Source organism: Struthio camelus, chromosome 2 (assembly GCF_040807025.1).
Source record: "Struthio camelus isolate bStrCam1 chromosome 2, bStrCam1.hap1, whole genome shotgun sequence".
NCBI lineage: Eukaryota > Metazoa > Chordata > Aves > Struthioniformes > Struthionidae > Struthio > Struthio camelus.
This window is the reverse complement of record NC_090943.1, coordinates 679,119-698,375: the sequence shown is the minus strand read 5'-3', so window position 1 is coordinate 698,375 and position 19,257 is coordinate 679,119. Positions and strand designations below refer to the sequence as shown.

At 73.3% G+C, this 19,257-nt stretch overlaps 1 protein-coding gene across 1 annotated transcript in view; it reads left to right on the top strand.

Annotated features, from left to right (window-relative positions):
* The window catches only part of LOC138066254 (SCO-spondin-like), a 48,735-nt gene that overhangs the window by 16,916 nt on the left and 12,562 nt on the right, over positions 1–19,257 (top strand). Inside the window, exons 41-78 of the mRNA XM_068934073.1 lie at positions 43–261; positions 378–475; positions 1,827–1,968; positions 2,085–2,151; positions 2,303–2,375; positions 2,451–2,508; positions 2,604–2,697; positions 2,856–3,003; positions 3,096–3,231; positions 3,364–3,588; positions 5,380–5,538; positions 5,787–5,951; positions 7,009–7,188; positions 7,271–7,393; positions 7,640–7,769; positions 7,894–8,019; positions 8,104–8,195; positions 8,312–8,482; positions 8,710–8,874; positions 9,003–9,255; positions 9,645–9,691; positions 10,009–10,176; positions 10,302–10,433; positions 10,695–10,840; positions 10,984–11,078; positions 11,167–11,219; positions 11,875–12,030; positions 12,487–12,566; positions 12,679–12,848; positions 13,206–13,252; positions 13,409–13,612; positions 13,705–13,875; positions 14,103–14,285; positions 14,752–14,848; positions 14,939–15,162; positions 16,175–16,324; positions 16,415–16,581; positions 18,735–18,895. Of these exons, the coding sequence (XP_068790174.1) occupies positions 43–261; positions 378–475; positions 1,827–1,968; positions 2,085–2,151; positions 2,303–2,375; positions 2,451–2,508; positions 2,604–2,697; positions 2,856–3,003; positions 3,096–3,231; positions 3,364–3,588; positions 5,380–5,538; positions 5,787–5,951; positions 7,009–7,188; positions 7,271–7,393; positions 7,640–7,769; positions 7,894–8,019; positions 8,104–8,195; positions 8,312–8,482; positions 8,710–8,874; positions 9,003–9,255; positions 9,645–9,691; positions 10,009–10,176; positions 10,302–10,433; positions 10,695–10,840; positions 10,984–11,078; positions 11,167–11,219; positions 11,875–12,030; positions 12,487–12,566; positions 12,679–12,848; positions 13,206–13,252; positions 13,409–13,612; positions 13,705–13,875; positions 14,103–14,285; positions 14,752–14,848; positions 14,939–15,162; positions 16,175–16,324; positions 16,415–16,581; positions 18,735–18,895 (5,275 nt within the window). The remainder of the gene's footprint in view (positions 1–42; positions 262–377; positions 476–1,826; positions 1,969–2,084; positions 2,152–2,302; positions 2,376–2,450; positions 2,509–2,603; positions 2,698–2,855; positions 3,004–3,095; positions 3,232–3,363; positions 3,589–5,379; positions 5,539–5,786; positions 5,952–7,008; positions 7,189–7,270; positions 7,394–7,639; positions 7,770–7,893; positions 8,020–8,103; positions 8,196–8,311; positions 8,483–8,709; positions 8,875–9,002; positions 9,256–9,644; positions 9,692–10,008; positions 10,177–10,301; positions 10,434–10,694; positions 10,841–10,983; positions 11,079–11,166; positions 11,220–11,874; positions 12,031–12,486; positions 12,567–12,678; positions 12,849–13,205; positions 13,253–13,408; positions 13,613–13,704; positions 13,876–14,102; positions 14,286–14,751; positions 14,849–14,938; positions 15,163–16,174; positions 16,325–16,414; positions 16,582–18,734; positions 18,896–19,257) is intronic.

Genomic DNA, 19,257 nt, shown 5'->3' with positions numbered 1-19,257 from the left:
CGACCCCACGCCCCACGGCTCCCCTCCCTCCGGCCCCCCCAGACCCCTGCTACGGCCCGCTGGGTGTCTCGTCGCTGCCCGACAGCAGCTTCGCCGCCTCCGCGGAGCAAGCGGGGAACCCTGCCCGTGCCGGCCGCCTCGGCCCCGCGTCCCCGGGGCTGGAGCTGCAGGGCTGGGCGCCGCCGGCCGACGCGTACCCGCAGCTCCTCTCCCAGCCGCCCTACCTGCAGCTGGACCTGCTGGAGCCCAGGAACCTCACGGGTGGGTGCTGGGCGCACGCGGAGCCGGGCAGGCTCGGGGTGCCGCCCGCCCCCGTGCCGGCGCCCGCGGGTGCCTGCGCCCGCGCGCCCACGCCTGCCGTGCTCTCCTTCTCGCAGGGGTGGTGGTGCAAGGGGCCGGCTCCGCGGACGCCTACGTCACCGCCTTCCTCCTGCAGTTCAGCACTGACGGCGCCCGGTGGCACGACTACCGCGAGGTCTCTGCCGACGGCCGGCCGGAGCCCAAGGTGTGCCTGTGGCAGAGGGTGGCTGTGCGTGCATGCGCGTGTGTTTGCATGTATGTCTGTGCTTGCGTGTGCATGAGTATACGTGCGTGTGTGTGTGTGTGTGTGTGTGCGTGCATGTGCATGCACTGCAGGGGAGGTTGCATGGAGCCAGGGGATGCTGCATCCTGCCCGTGCCGCTCGGCTGCCTCCCGGCATCCTTGAGTCTCCCCGTGCCAGACAGCTGGTGGTTGGCCCCGTCCCAGACCGGGGAAAGCCCTGGGCTCAGCCTGAGCCTGGGGGCCAGAGCCCAGCCCCAGCCCGGGCTGCCCGGCGCCGTGGGTGCCCCCAGGCCAGGACGCTCCCCGTGCCCCGTCCTGGCCCTGGCAAATGCTCGGTGTATGGAGGGGGGGGCCGGTCCCCCGGCGTGGCCCCCTCGTCTCTGCCTGCTGGCCCCCGCCGCGGTGGCTCCCCGTCCGTCACGGAGGCAGAGCGGGCAGGCACGACCCCTGCGGCCTCCAGCCCCGGCCATCCCCTTTCTGAGGGTCCGGGCACCCCCAGCCGCCCGGGCCGGCGCCTTGGGCCTTTCCTCTGCCGCCGCACGGAGGGAGACGGGGGACTGCCGGGTACATGACTGTGGCGTGTGGTCCCTCCCTCGTGGACAGGGATACGCGTGTCGGGGGCGTGTTTTGCATGAGTGCCGGTGCATGCACGGGGCGGGGGGTGTGCGTGTGTGTGCATGGGGCTGCCTATGTGTGTGTTTGTGTATGCACAGCTGTGTGTGTGTGCGCAGAGGAGTGTGTGTGTTTGTGCATGCACAGGTGTGTGTATATGCATTTGTGCATGCACAGGTAGGGGTGTGTGTGTGTGTGTGTTTGTGTGTGCACAGGTGTGTTTGTGCATGCATAGGTGTGTGTGTGTGTCTCCACAGGCACATGTTTGTGCATGCACAGGAGTGTGTGTGCATTTGTGTGTGCACAGGGGTGTGTGTGTGTGTGCATGCACAGGTGTGTGTATGTGTGTGTGCACAGGAGTGTGTGCATTTGTGTGTGCACAGGTGTGTTTGCGTGTGCTTGTGTGTGCACGGGGGGCGTGTGTTTGCGCATGCACAGGAGTGTGTATATGCATTTGTGCATGCAGAGGTAGGTGTGTGTGTGTGTGTTTATGTGTGTACGGGGTGTGTGTGTGTGTGTGTGTGTGTGCGCGTGCATGGGGGGTGTGTGCATTTGTGCGTGCACAGGCATGTGCACGGCTGTGCTCCTCCTGTGCCTGCACCCCCCTGCGTGCCCCCTGCTCTGCATGGCCTTGCCCCCCTGAACCCCCCCCCGCCTTGCTGTCCGTGCAGCTCTTCCAGGGCAACTTTGACGACACGACGCCGGTGGCGAGGACGTTCGGGCGCATGCTTCAGGCCCGGCACGTCCGCATCTTGCCCCAGGACTTCCACAACGGCATCTTCCTCCGCGCCGAGCTGCTGGGCTGCGGACCAGGTGCGGGGGCTGCGGCAGGACCGGGCGCCCCGAGGCTGGGCAGGGGGCTGCAAGAGGGGTGTCCTCCCCCCCCCCCGTGGCCTCCCGCAGCTCCCTCCTCTGCTCTCCCTCGGCAGGGTCCCCCCGTCCGGACTGCCCGGACAGCGCCGACGAGGCCGGCTGCGCGCCCGCCGCCTGGGCCAGGTAGCGCCCCGCCGCGGAGGAGGGCGCCGTGGGGCTGCCCGTGGGGCACGGCGCCGAGGTCACCCCGCTGCCCCCGCTCTGTCCGGCCGCTGGGGATGCGCAGCGTCCCCCCCCCCAGCACCATCCTAGCCACCCGCTCTGCTTCCCGCAGCTCCGCCGCCCCCGCGAGACCCAGCGCCCCCGGCCCGGCCGCCGAGCCGCCTCGGCCCCCCGGCGCGGAGCAGGTGAGTGGGGGCCGGCTGCGCCCGCGTCCCGCTGCCGCCCGGCACCGGCTCACTCGGCTGCCCGCTGCCTCGCAGGCGTCCCCGGAGCCCGGCGGCCGGCTGCTGCCCGCGGGCGTCGTGCCCACCCCGGCAGGTACGCGGGGAGCCGGGGCAGGGGCTGGGGCGGGGGGGGACGGGGAGGGATGGGGGGAGCTCCGCCGCTGCCCTGCTCTGCCCCGGGCTCCGCAGGCTCCTGCGACCGGCCGCTGGGGCTGAGCGACGGCCGCATCCAGCTCAGCGCGTCCCCGGAGCAGGACGGCGCCGAGGCCGGCGAGCCCAGCACGTGAGCCGCCGGGGCGGGGGGCTAGGCGCCGGTTTTGGGGAGGGGGCTGGCGGGTGCAGCGCCCGCCGGGAGAGCGTGGGAACCGGGCCGCCCCGACCTCCGTGCCCTGGGGAAAAAGCCGGCGCCCAGGCGGCTCGGCTCACGCCGCGGTCTCCTAGGGCGGGCGCCGCCGGCTCCTACTTCCAGGTGGATTTGCTGGCGCCCACCTTCGTCAGCGCCGTCGTGGCGGCGGGGGGCTACCGCCTGGCGTACAGCGACGACGGGCTGCGCTACCGCGACTACGCCGGGGCACCCGGCATCCCGCAGGTACCCCGGGCTCCGGCGGCGGGCCGTGGGGCTGCCCCCCTGCCCCGGCTCGGCACGGCCCCCGCCGGTCACCCGCCACCCTGCCCACCCAGGTGCTGGAGGGCGGCGCGGGCGGCCAGAGCCCGGTGCGGCACGACCTGCGGCCCCTCGTCCTGGCCCGCTACCTGCGGCTGGTGCCGCTGCAGCACGGCGGCAGCCTGCGCCTGGAGCTGCTGGGCTGCCCGGCGGGTGAGCGCGCCGGGTCCCCGCTCCCCCCGCTGCCTGCCTGCAGTGGGGCTGGAGGGGGGGGGGCGGACACGGTTGGGGGGCACCGGGGCGGGGGGGTTGGCCCGTGCCGCAGCCTGTCCTTGCCCCGCGCAGGGGAGCCGGCAGCCGAGGAGGACGCGGCGGCCACCGCCGGGCCGGGGGGCTCCGGGGGGCCGGGGCTGAGCGTGGCCCTCCCCGCCGGGCTGCAGAGCCCCGCTCCCTCCGTGGGGCCCCCCGGGCCGCGCATGGCCGCGGTGACGGTGTCTGCCGGCGGCACGGCACAGCCCACGGCCCCCTCCCGGCCGGCTCCGACCGGGGTCAGCCCCCCGACGCCTGCAGGTAAGGGGGCACTGTGCGGCTGGGGGGCTGGGGGGTTGGGGTGTTGTGGGGTTTGGGGTGCTGTGGGGCTGGTGTGCTGTGGGACTGGTGTGCTGTGGGACTGGGGTGTCGTGGGGTTTGGGGTGTCGTGGGGCTGGGGTGCTGTGGGGCTGGGGTGTCGTGGGGCTGGGGTGCTGTGGGGCTGGGGTGCTGTGGGGCTGCAGTGTCGTGGGGCTGCAGTGTCGTGGGGCTGGGGTGCTGTGGGACTGGGGTGTCGTGGGGCTGGGGTGCTGTGGGGGTGGGGTGTTGTGGGGTTTGGGGTGTCGTGGGACTGGGATGTTGTGGGGTTTGGGGTGTTGTGGGGCTGGGGTGCCGTGGGCCAGTGTGCCATGGTGCAAGGTGCCATGGGGCAGGGTACCGTGAGGCAGGGTGCCGTGAGGCAGGGTGCCGTGGTGCAGGGTGCCATCATGCAGGGTGCCATGGGGCTGGGGTGCTGTGAGACTGGGGTGCTGTGGGGCAGGGTGCCATGGTGCAAGGTGCCATGGGGCAGGGTACCGTGAGGCAGGGTGCCGTGGGGCAGGGTGCCATGGGACTGGGGTGCTGTGGGGCAGGGTGCCGTGGGGCAGGGAGTCGTGGGACTGGCGTGCTGTGGGGCAGGATGCCGTGGGGCAGGGTGCCATGGGACTGGGTGCTGTGGGGCCCCCCCAGCCCAGCTGCTGCCCCACTGCCTGCGCACTGCTGGCTGCGGGCGGCCGTCGCCTCGTGCCCCGGGTGGGACGGCTGCCTAGATGGCTCGGGAGAGGTGCACTGCCCTGAGCGCGGCCCGCGGCCGCCGGGGCGCTCCGGGAGCTGCCGGGGTGGGATGCTCTGGGAGCCAGCGGGATGCTCTGGGAGCTGCTGGGATGCTCTGGGAGCTGCTGGGGTGGGATGCTCCGGGAGCCAGCGGGATGCTCTGGGAGCCAGCGGGATGCTCTGGGAGCTGCCGGGGTGGGATGCTCTGGGAGCCAGCGGGATGCTCTGGGAGCTGCTGGGATGCTCTGGGAGCTGCTGGGGTGGGATGCTCCAGGAGCCAGCAGGATGCTCTGGGAGCCAGCGGGATGCTCTGGGAGCTGCAGGGGTGGGATGCTGTAGGAGCCAGCGGGATGCTCTGGGAGCTGCTGGGATGCTCTGGGAGCTGCTGGGGTGGGATGCTCTGAGAGCCAGCGGGATGCTCCAGGAGCCACCAGGATGCTCCAGGAGCTGCTGGGGTGGGCTGCTGCAGGAGCCAGTGGGATGCTCTGGGAGCTACTGGGGTGGGATGCTCCAGGAGCCAGCGGGATGCTCTGGGAGCTGCCGGGGTGGGATGCTCCAGGAGCCAGTGGGATGCTCTGGGAGCTGCTGGGATGCTCTGGGAGCTGCTGGGGTGGGATGCTCTGGGAGCCAGCGGGATGCTCTGGGAGCTGCTGGGATGGTCCGGGAGCTGCTGGGGTGGGATGCTCTGGGAGCCAGCGGGATGCTCTGGGAGCTGCCGGGGTGGGATGCTCCAGGAGCCAGTGGGATGCTCTGGGAGCTGCCAGGGTGGGATGCTCCAGGAGCCAGTGGGATGCTCTGGGAGCTGCTGGGGTGGGATGCTCTGGGAGCCAGCGGGATGCTCTGGGAGCTGCCGGGGTGGGATGCTCCAGGAGCCAGTGGGATGCTCTGGGAGCTGCTGGGGTGGGATGCTCCAGGAGCCAGTGGGATGCTCTGGGAGCTGCCGGGGTGGGATGCTCTGGGAGCCGCCAGGATGCTCTGGGGATGCTGTGCCGCCATGCCAGCCCGGCTCTGTGCCCACAGGCAGCCCCGCAGCCTCAGCCGGCCCGCTGGTGCCCACGGCCGGGCCCCCCACCTGCTCGCCCAAGCAGTTCTCCTGCCGCTCTGGGGAGTGCCTGGCGGCGGACAAGCGCTGCGACCTGCGCCGTGACTGCACCGACGGCTCTGACGAGAGCGACTGCGGTACGGGGGCTGGGAACGGCGGCTGGAGCGTCTCCCATCCCCGCTGGCTCCTGCATCTGGGGGGCCGTGCGTTTGTCCCGCTCCGGGCCGGGCCCGCGGGATGAGGGGATGACGGGATGAGCTGGTGTCCCACGGGGACCGGGGCAGCAGAGCCCGGCGGGTGGGCTGCGCCTGGGGGACCGGGACGCTGTGGAGCACCGACAGGGCCGGCGTGCTGGGCGCTGAGGCCGCTGCATCCGTCCCGCCAGTCGACTGCATCATGTCCGCCTGGAGCGGCTGGAGCGAGTGCAGCCGCTCGTGCGGGCTGGGGGTCATCTTCCGCCGGCGGGAGCTGCTGCGAAACGCCCTGCCGGGGGGCACCTGCGACCGCCCCGACTTTGACAGCCGCTCCTGCTTCCTCCGCGCCTGCCCAGGTACGGCTGCATGGGGTCCCCATCCCCTGCGTGGGGTCTGTGTGGGGTCCCTGGTACCTGCGTGGGGTCTGCATGGGGTCCCCATCCCCTGCGTGGGGTCTGTGTGGTGCCCCTGGTCCCTGCGTGGGGTCTGCATGGGGTCCTCATCTCCTACATGGGGTCTGTGTGGGGTCCCCATCCCCTGCATGGGGTCTGTGTGGGGTCCCTGGTCCCTGTCTGGGGTCTGTGTGGGGTCTCCATCCCCTGTGTGGAGTCTGTGTGGGGTCCCTGGTCCCTGTCCGGGGTCTGCATGTGGTCCCTGTCCCCTGCGTGGGGTTCCCGGTCTCTGCCTGGGGTCTGTGTGGGATCCCCAGTCCCTACTCGGGGTCTGTGTGGGGTCCTCAGTCCCTGTCTGGGGTCTGCGTGGGGTCCCCGGTCCCTGTGTGGGGTCTGCGTGGGGTCCCCATCCCCTGCCCACTGTCCGTGTAGGGTCCCCATCCCCTGCCTGGGACATGCGTGGGGTCCCCATCCCCTGTGTGTGGTCTGCATGGGATCCCCATCCCCTGTCCAGCATCTGTGGGGGGTCCTCATCCCCTGTCCGGGGTCTGCGTGGGGTCCTCATCTCCTGCATGGGGTCTGCGTGGGGTCCCCATCCCCTGCGTGGAGTCTGTGTGGGGTCCCTGGTCCCTGTCTGGTATCTGTCTGGGGTCCCCCTCCCCTGCGTGGGGTCTGCATGGGGTCCCTGGTCCCTGCGTGGGGTCTGCATGGGGTCCTCATCTCCTACATGGGGTCTGTGTGAGGTTTCTGTCCCCTGTCTGGGGTCTGCGTGGGGTCCTGGGTCCCTGTATGGTTTTTGCGTGGGGTCCCCGTCCCAGGTGTGGGGTCTGCATGGGGTCTCCATCCCCTGCGTGGGGTCTGCGTGGGGTCCCTGGTGCCTGCATGGGGTCTATGTGTGGTCTCCATCCCCTGTGTGGGATCCGCATGGGGTCCCTGGTCCCTGCATGGGGACGTGGGGCCGGGCCGGGGGGGCCGGGGTGCACCCAGACTCTCGCCTGCCCGCGCTGCCTCCGGCCCCCAGTGCCCGGCGCCTGGGCGCCCTGGGGCGCCTGGTCGCAGTGCGACGCCGAGTGCCGGGGGGGCGCGCGGAGCCGGGCGCGGAGCTGCGCCGACCCGCCGCCCAAGAACGGGGGCCAGCCCTGCCCGGGCGACGCCGTGCAGACCGAAGCCTGCAACCTGCAGCCCTGCGGGGACGCCGCAGGTAGGGCGGCCGGGCGCCGCGGCTCGGGGCGCTCGCCCCCCCGGCCGCAGCCCCGCCGCAGCCCCCTCTGCCTCCCCTCCAGACTGCGGCCCCGACATGGTGCTCGTGCGGGCGGGCGACTGCGAGCGGGGGCTGGTGCCCCCCTGCGCCCAGGCCTGCGGGGACCTGAGCGCCACGCGGAGCTGCCGCAGCCCCTGCGAGGAAGGTGAGCGGCCCGGCCGGCGACGCGGGCAGCGCTGCCCCGGCCAGCGCGGGCACGCACGCGTGCGCACCCCTGGCTGCAAACCTGGCTGTGCACCCTGCTTTCCCCGGGGACCCGCCGTCAGGTCTGGGGCGCGGGGTCCCTGGGCACGGGGACGTCCCCGCCGCGGGCGGCCAGCCGGCGGTTCCCGCGCCCCGTGATGCTGCAGGGGTGCGTGCGCCGGCGGGGCTGACGGTGCGCTCCGGGCAGGCTGCCGGTGCCCGCCGGGGCTCTTCCTGCAGGAGGGCGGCTGCGTGAACGTCAGCCGGTGCCACTGCGGCGCTGGCCCCGAGCGCCGCCTGCCCGGCGAGCTGTTCCTCCGCGACGGCTGCAGCCAGTGGTGAGCGCCGGCTCCCCGTGACGCCTCCGGGCCGTCTGCACCCCGGCCCCGGTCCCTGCCCTGGGCTCGGCTCGCGGCGGGCTGCGGTGCCCGCGTGCTGAGCCCGCCCGCCGCCTGCCCGCAGCGTGTGCCTGGACGGGGCGGTGAGGTGCGAGGACGTGGCTTGCCCCGTCGACTGCGGCTGGTCGGCGTGGTCGGCGTGGACGGCCTGCGACCGCAGCTGCGGTGTGGGCGTGCAGGAGCGCTTCAGGTGCGGGGCGGTGCGGCCGGGGCGGCCAGCGGGCGGGGGCACCGCTGGCCGAGCTGGGGCGGCCACGCTGCACTTCGCCCGCAGGTCCCCCTCCAACCCCGCGGCGGCCGGCGGCGGAGCCCCCTGCCACGGGGACGCCCGGGAGGTGCGCCGGTGCCACGTGCCCTGCGCCGCCGGTACGTGCACGCCGCCCGTCTGCGAGACGCGCCGGGCTGCAGCTGGGCGCGGGGTGGGGGGGGCGCGGGTGCCCGCTGCGGTCCCCGGAGCACCGTGCCACCGCGTCCCCCGGCAGAGCCAGGCGGCCTCTGGAGCGCTTGGACGTCCTGGTCGCCCTGCTCCAAAACCTGCTTCCACCACGTGGACCGGGTCGGGGTGAGGAAGCGCTTCCGGCACTGCGGCGACGCCGGCGGCTGCCCGGGGCCGGCGCTGCAGGAGGAGCTGTGCCACACGCCGCCCTGCCCGGGTAAGGTCCGCGTCCCCGCGGCGAGGTGCCCGGAGCTGGGGCACGGCCTGGCGGGACGGGGCGGCAGGCAGGGCGGCCGAGCGGCTTCTGGCGCTGGAGCCGGGCGTCCCCAGGAGCCCCGTCCGCGCCGTCCGCGCCCGCTGGGCCCCCGCTGCTGGGCATCTCCGCAGCTTGCGGTGAGCTCGGGACCCTCCGGCCAAGCCCGTCCCGCCGCCCCTCTCCGGCAGTGGACGGCGTCTGGACGCCCTGGACAGCCTGGTCCGAGTGCTCGGCTCCCTGCGACGCCGGCGTGCAGACGCGCAACCGCAGCTGCTCCCACCCGGCCTACGGGGGTCCCGGCTGCACGGGCCCCCTCGTCCAGACCCGCGACTGCAACACGCAGCCCTGCAGAGGTGGGCAGGCGCCGGGCTGCCCCGCATGCGGGGCTGGGATGTGGGACGGCGCCCGTGAGGAGCACGTGTGCTCCCGCCGGGCGCCCCTCGCTGGGCACGGCCCCCACGCGCGGCCCCTCTCCTTGCAGCGCTGTGCCCCGGGAACATGGTCTACCGGACGGCGGAGGAGTGCCGGCGCGGCGGGGGCGCCTGCCCGCGGCTCTGCCTGGACCAGGGCGCCGGCGTGGAGTGCGCAGCCCACTGCTACGAGGGCTGCTACTGCCCCGAGGGGCTCTTCCTGCAGAACGACACCTGCGTGCCGCGCAGCCAGTGCCTCTGCTACCACCGCGGCACCCTGTACCAGCCCGGCGACACCACCGCCCTCGACACCTGCAACAACTGGTGCGGGGGCTCCCGGGGTGCAGGGGGCTCGAGGGGTGCAGGGGGCTCCTGGGGTGCAGGCAGCTCTCAGGGTGCAGGCAGTTCCTGGGGTGCAGGGGGCTCGAGGGGTGCAGGTGGCTCCTGGGGTGCAGGGGGCTCCCAGGGTGCAGGGGGCTCCTGGGGTGCAGTGGGCTCCTGGGATGCAGGGGGCTCGCAGGGTGCAGGGGGCTCCCGGGGTGCAGGTGGCTCCCAGGGTGCAGGGGGCTCGCGGGGTGCAGGCGGCTCCCAGGGTGCAGGGGGCTCCTGAGGCACAGGGGGCTCCCGGGGTGCAGTCGGCTCCCAAGCCGGGACTGCTGGTGTCCCGAGGTGCTCCGGCCCTGCTCACCCAGCCTCACCCCCATCTCTTGCAGCACCTGCATGTCCGGGGAGATGGTGTGCGGCGCCAAGCCGTGCCCAGGTAATGCCGCGTCCCGCTGGGGTAGAGCAGAAGCGCTTAGGCGCGCGGCGAGGGTAACTCACCGGAGCGGGTGCCTGGAGAGCAGGAATTTTCCCAAGCCTGTCTGGATGGAGCCGCTCTCCACGTGCCTCCCGCTGTGCCTGGGAGGGGCGGGATGCCAGGGGACGGGGCCTTCCCCATGCCTGGCTGCAGGCAGAGCAGGGTGCAAGGCCAGGCCCCGGGCCAGCGCGGGCGGCGGGAAGCCGGGGTGCCCTCGGCGCGCCGCGGGGCGGAGGGCGGCACCGGGGCTGCAGCGAGGTCCCTGCGCCTCTCCGCAGTGCACTGCGGCTGGAGCAGCTGGACGGCGTGGAGCGCCTGCAGCCGCAGCTGCAACGTGGGCACGCGGCGGCGGTACCGCACCGGCTCCACTCCGCCGGCCGCCTTTGGGGGCCGCGACTGCCGGGGCCCCGGCGTGGAGATGGAGTTCTGCAGCCTGCAGCCCTGCCGCGGTGAGCCGGCCCGGCGCCGGGCCCTGTGCCCCCTGGGGGGGCTTTTCCTGGGGCGTGCAGCGAGGGTGGGCACCCCAGGGGGGCCTGGCAGTGCCCGGAGCCCCCTCCTGCCGTGTGCGCAGGTGCCGGAGTGGAGTGGGGACCCTGGTCGGAGTGCTCGGTGCCCTGCGGGGGCGGCTACAGGAACCGCACGCGGACCGGCTCCCCCCCGAGCGGCCTCGAGTTCAGCACCTGCAACCTCGCACCCTGCCCCGGTGAGCCCGTCCGCCCGAGCAGCCCCTCGGCGAGCGCGGTCCATCCCTCCAGCGTGAGACCCCCTGGGGCATGGTCCCTCCCACCGCGTGTGGTCCCGGAGGGTGGCTCTGCCCGCAGCCCGGCGGGACGCCGGTGATGTGCCGGGGGTGGTGCGGGCTCGGCTGGCTGCATGCCGCACGGCACCGGCCCCGCGCGCAGCCCCGGGGCTTTGCAGCCCGGCTCGCGCCAGGCGGGTGCAGCCCCTCTGTCCGGCTCCGCAGGCGAGGCGCCGGGCGCCTGCCCGGCCGGGAAGGTGTGGAAGGAGTGTGCCGACATCTCGGCCTCGTGCGCCGAGCTGAGCGCGGCGCCCGCCGCCAACGGGACCTGCCACCCCGGCTGCTACTGCCCCACGGGTGCCGTGCTGCTGGTGAGCGGGGCGATCGTGGGGCCGGGGTCTCCGCGGTGGGCGGCGCGGGCTCGGCAGGCCCGACGCCCCCACGATGGGCTGGCTGGCCGCTGCCTCTGCCGCGGGCTGTGTCCGACGCCGGCGCGCGGCGCTGTCTCCTGCAGAACAACGAGTGCGTGGCCGAGACGGAGTGCCCCTGCGCCGCCGACGGCGAGCTCTACCCTCCCGGAGCCGCCGTGCCCCGGGGCTGCGAGAACTGGTGAGTGCCAGTGCCGGGGACCCCCTTGCCCTGACCGTGCCCCCCTCCGCTGCCCGGCTCCGACCGGCTGCTCTCTTCCCTCTCCCAGCTCCTGCATCGCTGGCCGGATCACCAACTGCTCCCGGGCGGCTTGCGATGATGGTAAGGCCTGAGCCCCCGTGCAGACGGGGCTCCTGCAAGAGCCCCCGGGCAGGGCGTGCGTGGGGTGGGGGGCTCTGCTGCCCCAGCACTGTGCTCACCCCTGTGCTGCAGCATCGCGGACCGGCCCCAGGCCAGCGACCACCCCCCGTCCTCTGCCCCGGGTCCCCAAAGGTCCCCTTGTTCCTGCTGTCCCCAGGACTGGGGGGCCTTGGGCCTCGGGGCTGGGTCAGGGCAACATGCTGCACGGGGTTGTCACATCCCAGCCCTGCCCCGGGGCAGCGAGGGACCAGCCCCAAAGTGAGGGACCAGCCCCAAAGCTGGGGGACCAGTTGCAAAATGAGGGACGAGTCCCCAAAATGAGGGACGAGTCCCAAAGTGAAGGACCAGCCCTGAAGTGAGAGAACAGCTCCAAAATGAAAGACGAGCCCCAAAGTGAGAGACAAGCCCCAAAATGAGGGATGAACCCCAAAGCGAGGGACCAGCCCCAAAGCGAGGGACCCGTGCACAGAGCAGCCTGGGGACCCCCGTGTCTTCCCCCAGGAAAGCAGCCGTGCATGGGCCGGGGGTGGCCGTCGGCTGGTGTCTGGGCTGCTGGGGGGCTGGGGGTGCCCGCGGCCGGGGGCCAGCCTGATGCCCACTGTGCTTCCCGGGGCAGCAAGCGGGCGCTGGTCCGCCTGGACCCCCTGGAGCGACTGCTCGGTCTCCTGCGGGCTGGGCCTGCAGCGCCGGTACCGCTTCTGCCCGGAGGCCGGGCCGCCCTGCCCGGGGCCGCAGCCGGACGAGCGGCCCTGCATCCTCGAGCCCTGCTCCCGTGAGTGCCGCCGGCCCGCACCCGGCCGTCCTGGGGACGGGCACGTGGCCGACCCGGCCGCCGGCACGTGCATCGCCTCCGTGCATGCACGAGCAGGAGGCGGGGGGCGCGGGGCAGCGGGGACCTAGGGGGCTGCATGCACCGGCCGCGGCAGCCCCCGGGCCAGCCCCGGCGGTGGCTGAGGGTGCTTTGCCCGGCGCAGGGCCCGGCGGCTGGGGTGCCTGGAGCCCCTGGAGCGGGTGCAGCCGGAGCTGCGGGCAGGGCGTGCGCAGCCGCAGCAGAGCCTGCAGCAGCCCCGCTCCCCAGGGCCAGGGCGACTTCTGCGAGGGGGCCCCAGTCCAGGTGGAGGCCTGCAACCCCCAGGAGTGCCCGGGTGAGCCACCGCGGGGCCGAGCGGGCACTGGGTGTTGCGGCCGCCTCCGGCGCGCCCTGACGCCTGCTCTCCCGTGCCCGCAGCCCTGGACTGCGCCGCCGTGGAGGGCTCTGCGTACAGCCGCTGCGGCCCCTCCTGTCCCCGCTCCTGCGACGACATCGCGGTGAGCGGGTCCCCCCCGCCGGCGCCCAGGGTGCCTGCGCCCGGCGCCTCCAGCTTCGTCCCTCTGCAGAGGGAGGAGAGGTCACATCCCGTCCCCAATATGCCGCCCCCAGCACTGCGTCTGGCGCTGCGAGCCCGGCTGCTACTGCCCCGCCGGCCGAGTGCTGGACCCGCGCGGGCCGACGTGCGTGACCCCTCAGCACTGCCCCTGCCTGGACCTGCTGGCCGGCCGGCGCTACCTGCCCGGGGAGACGGTCGCCCGCGGGGACGGCTGCAACAACTGGTCAGCGGGGACGGGGATGGGGATGGGGACGGGGAGGGGAAGGGGGATGGGGATGGGGACGGGGATGGGGACAGGGATGGGGACAGGGATGGGGACAAGGATGGGGACGGGGACGGGGACGGGAATGGGGACAGGGACAGTGACGGGGTTGGGGATGGGGATGGGGACAGGGATTGGACAGGGATGGGGATGGGGACGGGGACAGGGACGGGGATGGGGACAGGGATGGGGACGGGGATGGGGATGGGGATGGGGACAGGGATGGGGATGGAGAGGGTCCGCAGGAGCGCAGGGGGGTCCTTGCGCTGCAGGAGCGCTGCCTGCTCCTGTGCTGACCCCTTTGCTCTGCCTCCCCAGCACCTGCACCCAGGGGAAGCTGCTGTGCACCAGCCTGCCCTGCCCCGGTGAGTGTCCGCCGCCGGCTGGCAAAGCCGGAGGGACGGCGGCGGCTCAGGACCTGCTGGGGTGGAGCGCGGGGTGCTGCGGGGAGACGGAGGGGCTCGCGCGGCGGGGTGTCCCCCGCTGCCCCAAGCCGCCAGCGCTCGCCCGGCTCTCCCCAGTGCCCGGCGGCTGGTGCGACTGGTCCCCGTGGACGCCCTGCTCGCGGACCTGCGGCGGCGAGGCGACGAGCCGCTACCGCGCCTGCTCCTGCCCCAAGCCGGAGCGGGGCGGCGAGGCGTGTGCCGGCCAGCAGGAGCAGCACGGGGACACCGGGGTCCAGCGCCAGCGCAAGGACTGCCCGGCCGCCGCCGCCGCCTGCCCCGGTAGGTGTGTGCCGGAGGCTCGTGCCGGGGCGCCCCGCAGGCTGCCCTGCCCGCCCCGTGCCCCACGTCTCAGCGCCCCGTCTCGCTCGCAGTGCACGGGGCCTGGAGCGCCTGGGGGCCCTGGTCACCCTGCGGGGGCTGCGCGGGGCAGGCGGTGCGCGCCCGGCACTGCACCAGCCCCGCCGCCCGCTTCGGGGGCCTGCCGTGCGCCGGGGAAGCCCGCCAGAGCCGCCCCTGCCCGGAGGGCAGCAGCGCCTGCGAAGGTGAGCGGGCAGCCGGCCCCCGGCCCCCCCCTCGCTCCAGGGTGACGCGTGGTGCCCGCCAGCCCTGCAGCCCTGCAACCTGCGGCTGCTGCGTGGTGCACGGTGCACGGTGCACGGTGCACAGCCCAGGGCACTGCCCCGGGGCCAGCTCGGAGCGTGTCCCCTCACCCGCCTGCACACCCGCTGGGGCGGCACGGGCGCTGATGCTGTGCCCCCCTCCACCCCAGACTGCGGCGGGGGCCAAGTGTCCTTCGCCTGCGGCAAGCCCTGTCCCCGCTCCTGCGAGGACCTGCACGAGGACACGGCCTGCCTGGAGAGCCCGCGGTGCCAGCCCGCCTGCGCCTGCCCGCCCGGGCTGCTCCTCCAGGACGGCGCATGCGTGAGCCCAGCCCGCTGCCGCTGCAAGTACCGCAGCAGCTCGCTGGGCGACAGCTCGCCGGGTGACGCCTTGCCCGGTGACACCATGCTGGGTGACAGCTCGCTGGGTGACAGCTCGCCGGGTGACGCCTTGCCCGGCGACACCATGCTGGGTGACAGCTCGCTGGGGGACAGCTCGCCGGGTGAGTGCTGGGGGCTGCAGCGCTCGGATGCCCGGGGAGCCCCTTCACAGCGGACGGGCTGCACCCAGTGCTGGCCCCACGCCGTGGGGGGGTCCGGCCACCCCACGGGGATCATGCACCGCGTGCCAGACCCAGTGACCGGGGCCGGGGCGGGCCTCAGGGGCGGTGTGCGAGGGGTGGCAGGGCCGGGGGCGCATGCTGCGAGGGGCGGGAGGAAGGGGCCCAGCAAGGACGGGGCAGGCGGGAGCCCCCGGTAGCTCCCCACTGCGCGTGCACGGTGCAGTCCGGGCTGGGGGCGACGCCTGTCTGCCCACAGGGTCCCCCCGGGCGGCCAACGCCTCGGCCGGGGACGGGATGGTGCCGTGGGAAATCCTGCAGCCCGGCGAGAGCGTGCGCGGGCCCTGCCAGAACTGGTGAGCGCCCTCGTCCCGCTCGTCCTGCTGGCGTCCGGCCCCGGGGCCAGGGCCCCCCGGCTCCGCCTGACGCCGCCGTCCCTCCTGCAGCACGTGCGAGGCCGGGCAGCTGCGGTGCCGCGCGGCGCCTGGCTGCCGCGCAGATGGCGGCTGGAGCCCCTGGGGGCCGTGGACGCCCTGCGCCCCCGGCTGCCACGCCGGCACCCAGCTCCGCTCCCGCGAGTGCAGCAACCCGGCGCCGCAGCACGGGGGCCGGGGCTGCCCCGGGCAAAGCCAGCACCGGCGCGCCTGCCCCGCAGAGGGCGCCTGCCCAGGTGAGGGGCGCGGGGCTGGGCTGGAGGGGCAGCGGTGGGTTTCACGGGGCCGGCTTGGGGTGCAGCGAGGTGCCATGCTGTGCAGTGCACTGCCCTGAGGGGCTGTGCGGGGCCACAGGATGCCGTGTGGTGCCCTGCAGAGCCGTGCGATGCTGCGTAGTGCAATGCTGGGCAGTGCAGTGCCGCACAGTGCGGTGCAGCGTGGTGCAATGCCAGGCAGTGCAGTGCCACACAGCGCGGTGCAGTGTGCTGCAATGCTGGGCAGCGCAGTGCCGCACAGCATGGTGCAGCGTGGTGCAATGCCGGGCAGTGCAGTGCCATGCGATGTGGTGTACTGTGGTGCAATGCAGAGCAGTTTAGTGCAATGCCGTGCAGTGAGGCGGCATGCTGCATGGTGCAATGCTGGACAGATCACCGCAGTGCCACGCAGCGTGGCGCAGTGTTGTGCAATGCAGAACAGTTTAGTGCAGTGCCACGCAGCGTGGTGCAATGCTGGGCAATGCAGTGCCACGTGGTGCGGTGCAGTTCAATGCAATGCAGAACAGTTCAGTGCAGCGCCATGCAGCGTGATGTCGTGCTGCATGGTGCAATGCTGGGCAGCGCAGTGCCATGCAGTGTGGTGCAATGCGGGGCAGCTCACTGTTGTGCAGTGCGGTGTACTGTGGTGCAGTGCAGAGCAGTTCAGCGCAGTGTCATGCAGTGTGGTGCCATGTGGCGCCGCGCAGTCCAATGCAGCGCAGCATAGCGCAGCGCCATGCAGGGCACTGTGCTGCAGCGTGGGGTGCAATGCCACTCGGGGCAGTGTGGGGCTGCGCAGTGCAGTGCAGCGCAGCGCGGGCAATCCCGCTGGGGCCCAGCACGTCCAGCCCTGCCCCGGGAGGGGAGCTGGGGTCGGCGTGGGGGCCGGCGCGGGGCGAGAGGCAGCCCCAAAGCCCGCAGGGCGCGCGGCCCCAGGCCGGCGCTGCGCGAGGCTCTGCGCTAGCCCCGCTCTCCTGGCCCCTGCGCCCCGCAGAGGAGGAGCCGTGGGGCGAGTGGGCCCCGTGGGGGCCGTGCAGCGTGTCCTGCGGCGGCGGCGAGCAGCTCCGCAGCCGGCTCTGCCGCCGGCCGGGCTGCCAGGGGCTGGCCGTGCAGAGCAAGGCGTGCAACATCCAGGTGTGCCGCGGTGAGTACGGGCTCGAGTGCGGCGGGGGCCGCGGGGGGCCGCCGGGCAGGGGGCGGCCGGCGGCTCAGCCCCGTGCACCGCGGCCCGCAGAGGCGGGCTGCCCGGCGGGGCGGCTGTACCGCGAGTGCCGGCGGGGCGAGGGCTGCCCCTACAGCTGCGCCCACCTGGCGGGCCGCGTGGCGTGCTCGGCCGAGGGCTGCGACCAGGGCTGCCACTGCCCCCGCGGCACCTTCCTGCACCGCGGCGCCTGCCTCCAGGTGAGCGGCGCTGCCGCCCGGCGCGGCCCGCGGGTCCAGGGGGCAGCGGCGACCAGCGGGCTGCCTGGGGCTGCGGGGGCTGCTGGGGAGGAGGGGGCTGTGCAGGAGGAGGGTGCTGGGTGGGGCTGTGGGTGCTGGGTGGGATGAGGGTGCTGGGTGGGGCAGTGGGTGCTGGGTGGGGCTGTGGGTGCTGCCTGGGATGAGGGTGCTGCTTGGGGCTGTGGGTGCTGAGTGGGGCTCTGGGTGCTGGGTGGGATGAGGGTGCTGCTCGGGATGAGGGTGTTGCCTGGGGTGAGGGTGCCACATGGGATGAGGGTGCTGGGTGGGATGAGGATGCTGCTTGGGGCTGTGGGTGCTGGGTGGGATGCGGGTGCTGCTTGGGATGAGGGTTCTGTGTGGGATGAGGGTGCTGGCTGGGACAAGGGTGCTGCGTGGGATGAGGCTGCCGGGTGGGGCTGTGGGTGCTGCTTGGGATGAGGGTGCTGGGTGGGGCTGTGGGTGCTGCTTGGGATGAGGGTGCTGGGTGGGACAAGGGTGCTGGGTGGGACGAGGGTGCTGCTTGTGATAAGGGTGCTGGGTGGGTCTGTAGGTGCTGCTTGGGGAAGAGGATGCTGCATGCGATGCGGGTGCTGGGTGGGATGAGGGTGCTGCTTGGGATGAGGGTGTTGCTGGGGCTGTGGGTGCTGTGTGGGGCTGTGGGAGCTGCTTGGGATGCGGGTGCTGCTTGAGATTAGGGTGCTGCTTGGGATGAGGGTGCTGGGTGGGGCTGTGGGTGCTGTCTGGGACAAGGGTGCTGCATGGGATGAGGGTGCTGCTTGGGATGAGGGTGCTGGGTGGGGCAGTGGGTGCGGCTTGGGAGGAGGGTGCTGGGTGGGGCTGTGGGTGCTGCTCGGGAGGAGGGTGCTGGGTGGGGCTGTGGGTGCTGCTTGGGATGAGGGTGCTGCTTGGGATGAGGGTGCTGGGTGGGATGCGGGTGCTGCTTGGGGCTGTGGGGCTGCTTGGGATGTGGGTGCTGCTCGGGCTGAGGGTGCTGGGTGGGGCAGTGGGTGCTGCTCGGGATGAGGGTGCTGTGTGGGATGCAGGTGCTGCCTGGGATGAGGGTGCTGCTTGGGGCTGTGGGTGCTGGGTGAGATGAGGGTGCTGCCTGGGGCTGTGGGTGCTGGGTGGGATGTGGGTGCTGGGTGGTGCTGTGGGTGCTGGGTGGGTCTGTGGGGCTGTGTGGGGCTGTGGGTGCTGGGTGGGGCTGGGTGGGGCTGTGGGGCTGGGTGGGGCTGCAGGTGCTGTGTGGGTCTGTGGGTGCTGGGTGGGTCTGTGGGGCTGTGTGGGGCTGCGGGTGCTGGGTGAGTCTGTGGGTGCTGTGTGGGGCTGTGGGGCTGTGTGGGGCTGTGGATGCTGGGTGGGTCTGTGGGTGCTGGGTGGGATGAGGGTGCTGGGTGGGTCTGTGGGTGCTGTGTGGGGCTGTGTGGGTCTGTGGGGCTGGGTGGGTCTGTGGGGCTGTGTGGGTCTGTGGGGCTGTGTGGGGCTGCGGGTGCTGGGTGGGATGAGGGTGCTGTGTGGGTCTGTGGGTGCTGGGTGGGTCTGTGGGGCTGTGTGGGGCTATGGGTGCTGGGTGGGGCTGCGGGTGCTGGGTGGGATGAGGGTGCTGGGTGGGTCTGTGGGTGCTGTGTGGGTCTGTGGGGCTGTGTGGGGCTGCGGGTGCTGGGTGGGATGAGGGTGCTGGGTGGGTCTGTGGGTGCTGTGTGGGTCTGTGGGGCTGTATGGGGCTGCGGGTGCTGGGTGGGATGAGGGTGCTGTGTGGGGCTGTGGGTGCTGGGTGGGGCTGTGGGTGCTGTGTGGGTCTGTGGGGCTGTGTGGGGCTGTGGGTGCTGGGTGGGTCTGTGGGGCTGTGTGGGGCTGTGGGTGCTGGGTGGGGCTGCGGGTGCTGGGTGGGATGAGGGTGCTGGGTGGGTCTGTAGGGCTGTGTGGGTCTGCGGGTGCTGTGTGGGGCTGCGGGTGCTGAGTGGGATGAGGGTGCTGGGTGAGTCTGTGGGTGCTGGGTGAGTCTGTGGGGCTGTGTGGGGCTGCGGGTGCTGGGTGGGGCTGCGGGTGCTGGGTGGGATGCGGGTGCCGCCCGTGCCCGGGTGCCGGGGGCGCGCTGGGTCTGGCCCTCGCAGGAGTGTCCCTGCGCGCTGACCGACGAGGTCCTGCGGGAGCTGCACAACGGCTCCGCCGAGCCCAGCGCGGCGCCGGCCCTCGCCGGCCCCCCGGGGACCCCCGTGGCGCTGGGCCAGGAGGTGCCGCACGGCAGCACCCTCCTCTCTGCCTGCACCAACTGGTGAGCCCACCCGCGCCTGCACCCCGCACTGCATCCCTGCACTGCATCCCCACGCCGTATCCCTGCACTGCACCCCCACGCTGCACCCCCACGCTGCATCCCTGCACTGCACCCCCACGCCGCATCCCTGCACTGCACCCCCACGCTGCACCCCCACGCTGCATCCTTGCACTGCACCCTCATGTTGCATCCTTGCACTGCATGCCTGCACTGCATCCCCACGCTGCACCCCCGCGCTGCATTCCCCCGCATTGCAGCCCTGTGGGCCATCCTTGCACTACATCCCCACACTGCATCCCCACACTGCATCCTCGTGTTGCATCCCTGCACTGCATCCCTGCGCTGTATCCCTGTGCTGCCAT